At 41.9% G+C, this 10,572-nt stretch overlaps 1 protein-coding gene across 1 annotated transcript; it reads left to right on the top strand.

Moving 5' to 3' along the window:
* The first annotated feature begins 249 nt into the window (after positions 1-249).
* On the top strand, positions 250-1,206 carry LOC138368044 (putative uncharacterized protein DDB_G0271982). The gene is made up of 2 exons (XM_069330342.1): positions 250-549; positions 1,192-1,206. The coding sequence occupies exons 1-2, from the start codon at positions 250-252 to the stop codon at positions 1,204-1,206; spliced, it is 315 nt and encodes a 104-aa protein (XP_069186443.1).
* The last annotated feature ends 9,366 nt before the right edge of the window (positions 1,207-10,572 follow it).

Genomic DNA, 10,572 nt, shown 5'->3' with positions numbered 1-10,572 from the left:
GCCAACAAAAATGACTTGAAAAATTTAATATTGGATCACCTCCTAGTTGAAGGGAAGATTGACTCGGAAACTCACGAAAATTATTCTATTGCAGATAGACATGTCCTGGCAACTATGAAGTTGAAGCTCGAACTTGCAAAAATTGAACGGGAACAACAAAAAGAAGCTCTACAAATGAGGGAAAGAGATGCTGCCATAAAGAAAGAACAATAAGAACGTGAGGCGGCCCTGGCGAAAGAAACTCTACAAATGAGGGAAAGAGAGGCTGCCAAAAAGAAAGAACAACAAGAACATGAAGCGGCTCTGGCGAAAAAAACTCTCCAGATAAGGGAAAGAGAGGCTGCAATAAGGAAAGAAGAAAGGGAACAAGAGGCTACCCTACTCTCTAAGCGTGAGCGAGAGCAGCTTGAAGCCAGAAAACGTGACCTGGAGATACAACGGGAGTACAGTAAACAGCAAGCTGATCGTGCTCTCGAATATCGACGACAAGAACTCGCGTTGGAAACTACACACCACACTCAGCGCCAACAAGCTACAGCTAGTCTTCCCGTAAGTTTCAATGTCTCCCATGCAAGTAAGTTAATGCCACCATTCGTTGAGACAGAGATCGATGTATTTTTCACCACTTTTGAAACCCCTAGCTAAAAAACTTAGCTGGCCTGCAGATCAATGGTCTACCCTTCTCAGAGTGCACCTCACAGGTAGAGCTGCAGTTACTCTCAGTACCTTAGCGTCTGAGAATGACTACCAGACTCTGAAGCAAGCAGTTTTGGACGCCTACCTTCTCTCCACCTAAAGCTACAGACGAAAATTTCGTGATTATCTAAAGGCAAGTACCACCACCTCTCTAGAATTTGCCAATACAAAGAAAAGATATTTCATAAAATGGCTGGAAGCAGCATATGTCTCTCCATTTTCAAAACTCGTCAACCTCATGCTAGTTGAGGAATTCTTGAGACGTGTTCCCCCTTCCATCCGTTTATATTTAGCGGACAAAAGAAACTGACTACATCAGATGTGAGAACCACCATTTCCAGCCTGCCTGCTTTTGATTGGTGACCCACCGACTGCACACCTGCACCTCAGCGCCCTCTACCATGTCGATGTCTGGGCTTGAACCAGCCATTGAAGTTAGAATATCTTGTGCTCTCAAGCTGTGAACAACTAACTGATATACGCTCTGTATATCAGGTGAATGTTTCTTAGCTAGCGCTTTATTCTCAGCACCTGCTTATTTCATTTTGTCTTTATATTATAGAGTAACGTCATCCCTGTTCTTAATTTTTATGTTATATTTTTTACTTGTTTGTTTGCACTGTACATAGCTAAGGAATTGTCTTTGTTTTTAATTTGCTTTCAATTTAATAAAAGTTTCATTGTTCATACTATGTGATTTGCATGTATTCCCTTACTTTACCACAGACAACAGCCAAGCAGTCGATCTTTTTTTTCTTAATGTGATAGGCATTGACACCAGCCATTATATATATATATATATATATATATATATATATATATATATATATATATATATATATATGTCGTACCTAGTAGCCAGAACGCACTTCTCAGCCTACTATGCAAGGCCCGATTTGCCTAATAAGCCAAGTTTTCATGAATTAATTGTTTTTCGACTACCTAACCTACCTAACCTAACCTAACCTAACTTTTTCGGCTACCTAACCTAACCTAACCTATAAAGATTGGTTAGGTTAGGTTAGGTAGGGTTTGTTACGTTCGGTCATATATCTACGTTATTTTAACTCCAATAAAAAAAAATTGACCTCATACATAATGAAATGGATAGCTTCATCATTTCATAAGAAAAAAATTAGTGAAAATATATTAATTCAGGAAAACTTGGCTAATTAGGCAAATCGGGCCTTGCATAGTAGGCCGAGAAGTGCGTTCTGGCTACTAGGTACGACATATATATATATATATATATATATAAATATATATATATATATATATATATATATATATATATATATATTTATATATATATATATATATATATATGTCGTACCTAGTAGCCAGAACGCACTTCTCAGCTTACTATGCAAGGCCTGATTTGCCTAATAAGCCAAGTTTTCCTGAATTAATATATTTTCTCAAATTTTTTTCTTATGAAATGATAAAGCTACCCATTTCATTTTGTATGAGGTCAATTTTTTTTTATTGGAGTTAAAATTAACGTAGATATATGACCGAACCTAACCAACCCTACCTAACCTAACCTAACCTATCTGTATAGGTTAGGTTAGGTTAGGTAGCCGAAAAAGTTAGGTTAGGTTAGGTTAGGTAGGTTAGGTAGTCGAAAAACAATTAATTCATGAAAACTTGGCTTATTAGGCAAATCGGGCCATGCATAGTAGGCTGAGAAGTGCGTTCTGGCTACTAGGTACGACATATATATATATATATATATATATATATATATATATATATATATATATATATATATATATATATATATATATATATATATATAATGTTATATATATATATAAATATATATATATATATATATATATATATATATATATTGTGACGGAGTTCCCCCCCTTATAATTCTCCCACGCCTGCAGTAAGAGTCATGTCTGCTTTTCCCAGGCGTTCTCTACGTTGCAGGCTACAATTTGATACATGGGAGAGAGTGAAGTGTTCTCGGAGAGCCGAGAAATTTGTGAAATAGTAATATTTTGGCCTGTGGTATAGGCCCTTTAGGGAGCCAAGATGGCGCTGGCTTCCCTGATCTCCCGCCAAAACCGTGTGACGTCAGTGGCACCGGATTGGTCACCGACAGCAATGTGGCACCGGGAGCCAATGAAAACCTCCCGTGGCGAAAGTGACGTCACGAAGGAAGGGGGTCCGGCCAGCGCGCCGGGCTGGCGCCAGCAGTCAGACACGACACGTCATAGAGGTCGGACGTGCGACGGGTGGTCCTGTCTGTCGGACAGCTGTTTCCCACTACCGTGGATTTACGCGTCACCTGAAGTCCGCCAGTACTCTGAGAAGTAAGTAAGTAAGTAATTATCAAAAGAAGGCACCAAACCGGGAAGGCTATGTAGCACCATCAAAGACGCAAAATAATCAGAGGGCGCTAAATATCACCAAGGATGCCAATACGAGAACAAAAACGCATAAGGCGAACGATATCAAAAGTATCCGAGTCACCAAGAATTCTATCGAGGGACAGGCGACCGCGAGGGGCGGTCGGAAAGCAAGACATACGCTCGTCCTGGAAGTCAGGACATTCAAGAAGGACATGCACGACCGTAAGAGGGACAATGCAACTAGGACAATAAGGAGCAGGGCGGCGCTCCATCAAGTGACCATGGGTTAAGCGAGTATGGCCAATACGTAACCTCGCCAGAGCTGTTTCCCACCGCCGGTTACGGTGGAAGGAGGACTGCCACGAGGAAACACAACATTTAAGAGTACGTAGCTTGTTACCAGTAACAGACAACCAAGAAGCCTGCCAACGGGTAAGGACTGAGGAATGGATAACCGGGTAAAAGTCGGAATACGGAATGCCCTTACGAGAGATGGGACAAGAGCGGACAGCTTCCTTGGCGGCAGCATCCGCACGCTCATTTAAAGACACACCAATATGGCTGGGAACCCAACAAAACTCAACCGACTTACATTTACTGTGAACGAGAAACAGCCAATGCTGGATCTCGACAACCACTGGATGAACTGGATTAAAGGACCAGTACTCTGAGAAGTCTTCCCTAGTTCATGTGTTGGACCAGAATAGGGAATTGACGGTTATTTGAGCAACAAGTGCTCCAGTCAGGTACTGTGCCAGTAGCAGTGAAGCCGTGCAGTGACGTACGTGACGTCTGTGGCAATTCACCAGTTCGTGACAGCGTAGTGGCTAACAGAGCCACTGGGTAGCTGAGGAAGAGAGGACTATTTGGGGAAACCGAACGACTGTAGCTGAGACGTAGGCGACAGCCGTTGCTGGGAGAAGACGACGGCCAGGAGACCGACTCCAACCTTCAAGAAGTCAAGGAGGAGGACGGACCTGCAGTGAGGAGGCACGGAGACGACGCGCTAAACGGTGGGACGACGAGAGGCTCTGGTAGGACACGACGACGTGTAGTGTGGGGGCGTTCCCGACACGAGGACCAGGAGCTACATCTCGACTCTCATCGGAGGATAGGGTGAAGTAGGTGGTTCTAGTTCCCTCCCCATTCCCCTTTAGTTAGCTATATTATTCGGCTGTATTATCTAGCCTGAAGATTTTATATGTCGTGAGCAAGTCTCACCCATGTCACGGTAAAGCACCAGTGTGCTAGACAGTACTATCAAGAGTACTTGTAATATTCATGTTGATTATTGGTGTGTACAGGCACCAGGAACCAGTGATAAATTTACTGTGTTGTGTATATCTTTCTATAGATTTTTGATATGAACATATAGTGGTAAATTATATATAATATTATGCCAGTATTCGGAAGTTAGGCTATGTGCCCAGAAACTATTTATTTTCCATGTATTGATGATTGATTTATATACCATATATATGTCTATGTTCATTCAGTGAATAATCATTTGTGAGTACAGTGAATTATTGCGTTATCGCCCACGAGAGAAAGTACTGAAAACTCCCGTGTTAATATTTCATAATATATTGTTGGATAAATAACAGTGTAAGACCATTACAGTGAATCATTGTAGAATTGATTGTAGAAAAGACTGTTTGAGCCTGAGTACAGTGTAACTAAGTAATTCGGTTTATTTGTGCCAATATCGAGTGTGCGAGTTTCTAGTAATATTGGAGAATTTAAAGAAACCGCGCGCGTGAATCTAGCAAACAAGCAAATTTCGCGCGGAGAGTCCATTGCGATCAGCTGTTCTTGACACTTGATGAGGAGGGGGAGGTGTTGCCACCTAATGATCGCGGACTATTCGTGGGAACTTCCGGCCGCGTCAGGATTTGCTGATTTATTTGTTGTTGTTCGGCTTTGTGACATCTTTCATACATTTTAAGTAAAATACAAAACTATCTTAGTGTTTTTATCATTCCCTCCATTGATCTTGTGGCTATATTATACTGGTAAACATAGAGTGATAACAATAAGTACCTGCCTGATTCCTGATCTTTTGAGTGTGTCCTTGCCAAGGCTACCACTGAATACACCAGTCCACTGATGGTGTTACTGGCCACCTTAAACACCAGTTGGCGACTTTGTGATTAACCGTAGAGCCCTATTGTTGGGGAGGGCACACGACGGTCGATGTGATCGAGTCGTGTTCTCACTCTTTCTTAATAAGAGGCCGTTAAGATTGACTGGGAGACTCTCCTGGCGTGCAGTGGCGCCGTGAGGATCGAGGGAAGACCCGCAGGGCTACGGTGAGTTACCTTGAGCATAACTATTGCTCACCCCAGAGTAAGGGTAGAGAATAATAGAGAGGTGAAACCCCAACAATATATATATATATATATATATATATATATATATATATATATATATATATATATATATATATATATATATATATATATATTTATATATTTATATATATATATATATATATATATATATATATATATATATATATATATATATATATATTTATATATTTATATATATATATATATATATATATATATATATATATATATATATATATATATATATATATATATATATATATATATATATATATATATATATATATATATATATATATGTGTGTGTGTGTGTGCATTTTGAAGCGGATATTTTTCTCCCTGATCCTATGTATGACTAACGACCAAGTGCAGGTTTGGAAGGCTTTGACAATTAAAGCACCGTAAGATTGTGAGTGTTCAAGTCTAGGGGCGACTAAGCATTTTTTGTGTGAATGTGCAAAGCCCGTGTTTATTTGTGTAACTTACAAATTGAGTTTTTGTTTGTATAAAAGAGTTTAGCAAGTGTGTTTGTTTAAGTATGTGCGAATTAGTGGCCTTGGTGAGGACAGGAGGCCGGTAGCTTGTCAGAGGATTCTCTCTCTATTTTTGCCCTGATGTATTTAAGTAAGATTGTTTAACTGTTTTAAGTTTAGGGGGGACTAAGTATTTTGCGCGAATGTGAAAGCCCTGGGGTTTATTTGCGCAAGTTGAACCAAAAAAATTGAGTTTGTTTAAACATGCGCAATCATTAAAACTTCCAACGTAATGACAGTAAAGCCAAAATGAATTCATCTTCTCACTTTTTGAAAGGTGGAGGTCTAACATTTTCTAAAACCCTTTGCGCTTGATATACCACCACTGACATAAAAATGGAAACTGATGGATTCGACTTTTATATTTTTAGGCATGATAGCAAAAAAGCATTTCATAGCAACAGATAGCGCCAGTAGTCACATTAAATGAGTTATTGGGGGCCCCCACCACAATAGTGGTGATATATTGAGATGTTATAAAAAAAATGCAATTTAATACAGAATATAAACAGATTCCTAATATATATTAAATTGCTTAAAACACTAAACTATTTTCCTTTATAGTAAACTTAGTTTTGAATTAATATTTGGGGTGTCAAACCCAACACAATATGGCTGAGGCCCCACTATTTAGCATTTTTTGTTGTATTCTTTGAAATATCGCAGCTAATGTCAATGTTTCTAATGTTTATTACAAAAGATAGACATACATATGATGCTATTTTCCATAATAAAAACTAATTTAGGGCCCAAACAAATATATATATAAAATCTATAAACAGGTTAGAACCATACAAATGCAAGCATGCCTTTTTCCACCAGTACTCAACTACATTCCACAGAAAATGGAATCTTTACTTTGGCCACAGAAAATGGCGCAAAGCTGAGGGGGGATGACTGGAATAAACAGTTTCCAACCTGACTCTTCTCACATATAAACATGTCTTTCTTGACCATATTTCAAATTATATAGAGTACTGAAAGCTCATTTTCCATAGCAAATATACTAAGGAACTCATTTTACGACTAGAACACAAACTAGGACCCCTCATTCAGATTAAAATCACGAGAATTATTGACTGAACATTTACCCACCATCAAACACACAGGACTCTTTAAAGCTATCTTAACTTCTTTAAAACCCAAATATGACCCCTCTCACATGCAGACCCTGTTCTATGGTTCGCCCTTCATGTCAATGTATCCCCACAGTATTATGTAAATTCAAGATAAGGATACACCTAAATATTCAACTTGATATTTTTAAGGAATCTTGACCCCCCCCCCCTTGTATGCTTGACCTCACTGGGGTATTCATAGGTAGGGGGTCCCTATTGCTGACGTCAGGTCACGTGACACCCCCGTGACAAATCAGGAAAATTTCACCTCATTGACCCAGGGACGGAAAGATAATTTTTCTACTCGGCTCATGATTAGTCAAAAAATCACGCCCCGTTCTCTCCGCCCACCTCTAACCATAACAGAAAATGGAGCTGTGCCAAGGACTCCCTATACTATTCAGTCATAGCATCATTAAAGTACTCCAAAAAACTTCTATATTCGCTTTCAACTGTGTTCTTTTGTTTTAATCTATTGAACATTCACCCTCTGATCCATTCAAAAGTAGGGGCCTCCAAATTGATACCGTAGTACTCTGGTAACACCCCGGGCGAAATAGTGAATGTTTGCTCATGCTATTAAATACTCCAAAAACGTTTATATTCCTTTCACCAGTGTATTTTTTGGTTTTAATCTATTGAACATTCATCCTCTGTACCTTTCATAAGTAGGGACCCCAATATTGATGACTAATACTCATAATAAACATTCGCAACAAATCGTGAAAAAACGGTTAGGATAGGGCACGAGTAGCTCAGGCGCACCCCTGGGAGGTGGGTCTCGGGGACCCCTGGGGGAACGGACCACCACCCCACCCCACCAGCCAGCCAGGTGTGCACCAAGTGCGTCCTGACCCAACTGCTTGAAAAGTTTTTGCACAATTTGGCCCGCCGTCGTCGAGTCGGCATGGAAGTGCCCAACCGTTTCTGAAAATCAATTCACCATCAATTCATCAATTGATGCTGGAAGTGGTGGTGGTGTTGATGTTGGTAGTTGTGTTGGTGTTGGGAGTGATGTTGATGTTGGGAGTGGTTGGGGTTGGTGATGGAAGTGGTTATGGTGTTGGGAGTGGTAGTAATGTTGGTAGTGGTGTTGAAGTTGGCAGTTGTGTTGATGTTGGTGGTACTGGTAGTCGTGTTGGGAGAGGAGTTCATGTTTGAAGTGGTGTTGGTGTTGGGAGTAGTGGTGATGTTGGGAGTGGTGGTGTTGTTGGTAGTGGTGTTGGAAGTGTTGTTCGTATTGTGAGTGGTGGTGGTGTTAGGAGTGGTTGTGGTGTTGGGAGTGGTGGTGGTGGTGGTAGTGGTTGTGATGTTGGGAGTGGTGTTCGTGCTGGTGTTGGAATTGGTAATTGTGGTGGTGGAGTTGGTAATGGTTGTGGTGTTGGGGGTGTTGTTGGTATTGGGAGTGGTGGTGGTGGGAGTAGTGATGGTGTTGGGAGTGGTGTTGGTTTTGGGAGTGGCGTAGGTGTTGGGGTCCAGTGCTGACCAAAGGATGGAAATCGAGTCTACAACCGCCCACAGGATGGGTATTTGGTCAACTACAGCTCACGGGTTGGGAGTACGGGGGTCACCTAAATCTCACCTGTTGGGGTATCTGGGTCAACTACAGCTCACGGGCGGAAGTATGGGGTCAACTACAGCTCACGGGCGGAAGTATGGGGTCAACTACAAGATCAAGGATAGAAATAAGTTCTGCTACTTTCCACAGGGTGGAATCCACATGAAATAAACTCTGGCACTATTTTTATGTCGTGAAAAATTTCCATTTAATAATAAATATGAATATATTTATTTAATAGATAATAATAATGATAATACCCTATTTATTCATGGAATATGCAGTGCAGTAATTCTGTGAATAGCCTTCACTCTCCAAGTACAACAAGGCCTTGCTCTGGATAATATTCGTTCCTATCTCAGTGACAGATACCAATAAGTAGTAATAAATAGCGTAACATCCTCCAGTTGTGTTGGTGTTAGTAGTGGTGTTGAGGTTCGTAGTGGTGATGGTGATGGGAGTTGTGGCAGTGTTGGTGGTGTTTTTGGTAGTGGTGGTGTTTATGTTGGTAGTGGTGTTGGGGTTGGTAGTAGTGTTGGTATTGGGAGTGGTGTTAGTGTTGGGAGTGGTGTTGGTATTGATGCTATAAGTGGTGGTGTTGGTAGTGGTTGTGGTGTTGGTGTTGTGAGTGGTCGTGGTGTTAGGGAGAGGTGGTGGTGTTGGTATTGGGAGTGGTGTTGATGTTGGTAGTTGTGTTGGTGTTGGTATTGGGAATGGTGGTAGTGTTTGTAGTGGTGTTGCTGTTGGTAGTGGTGTTAATGTTGGTAGTGGTGTTGCTGTTGGAAGTAGTGGTGGTGTTGATGTTGGTAGTGGTGATGGTGTTGGTAGTGGTGGTGGTATTAGTAGTTGTGTTGGGAGTGGTGTTCTTGTTGGGAGAGCTTGTGGTGTTGGAAGTGGTGTATGTGTTGGTGTTGGTGTTAGTAGTGGTTGTGGTGTTAGTAGCGGTTTTGTGTTGGGAGGGGTAGTGGTGTTGGTGTTGATGTTGGGAGTGGTGGTGGTATTGGTGTTGGGAGTGGTGGTGGTCTCTGTGTTGAGAGTGGTGTTGGTGATAGTAGTGGTGTTGATAGTGGTGTCTGTGTTGGTAGTGGTGGTGGTGTTGGTAATGGGAGTGATGGTGATGTTGGTGTTGGTAGTGGTACTGGTGTTGGGAGTTGTGTTGGTGTTGGGAGTGGTGGTGGTGCTGGTGTTGGTAGTGGTGTTGGTGTTGGTAGTGGTGTTGGTGTTTGTGTTGGGAGTAGTGTTAGTGTTGGGAGTGGTCGTGGTATTGATTGGTTGGTAGTGGTGTTGGTGTTGGGAGTGGTGTTAGTGCTGGAAGTGACGGTAGTGGATGTGGTGTTAGTAGCAGTGTTGGTGTTGGGAGTGGTCATAGTGTTGGGAGTGGTGGTGGTGTTGGTATTAGTGCTCGTGGTGGTGTTGCTGTTGGTAGAGGTGTTGGTAGTGATTTTTGTGTTGGTGTTGGGAGTGGAGGTGGTGTTGAAGTTGGAAGTGGTGTTGGTGTTCGTATTGGGGGTTGGTGTTGGTGGTGGAGTTGGTATTGGGAGTTGTGTTGGTGTTGGGAGTGGTGGTAGTTGTGGTGGGGTTGGTAGTGGTGTTGGTGTTAGTGTTGGTGTTGGGAGTGGTGGTGGTATTGGTGTTGGGAGTGGTGGTGGTGGTGTTGGGATTGGTGGTGGTGTTGGGAGTGGTGGTGGAGTTGGTGTTGGGAGTGGTGTTAATGATGGTAGTGGTGTTGGTGTTGGTGATAGTGTCTGTGTTGGTAGTGGTGGTGGTGTTGGTAGTGGAGTTTGTGCTGGTAGTGGTGTTGGTGTTGGGAGTGGTGGTGATGTTGGTGTTGGTAGTTGTGTTGGTGTTGGGAGAGGTGTTGGTGTTGGGAGTGGTGTTGGTGTTGGGAGGGGTGTTGGTGTTGGTAGTGGTGTTGGTGATGGTAGTGGTGTTGGTATTGGGAGTGGTGTTGGT

Source organism: Procambarus clarkii, chromosome 24 (genome assembly GCF_040958095.1).
Source record: "Procambarus clarkii isolate CNS0578487 chromosome 24, FALCON_Pclarkii_2.0, whole genome shotgun sequence".
In the NCBI taxonomy this organism is placed as follows: Eukaryota; Metazoa; Arthropoda; class Malacostraca; order Decapoda; family Cambaridae; genus Procambarus; species Procambarus clarkii.
The sequence above is the reverse complement of the archived record's forward strand: the minus strand, read 5'-3'. Positions and strand labels throughout refer to the sequence as shown.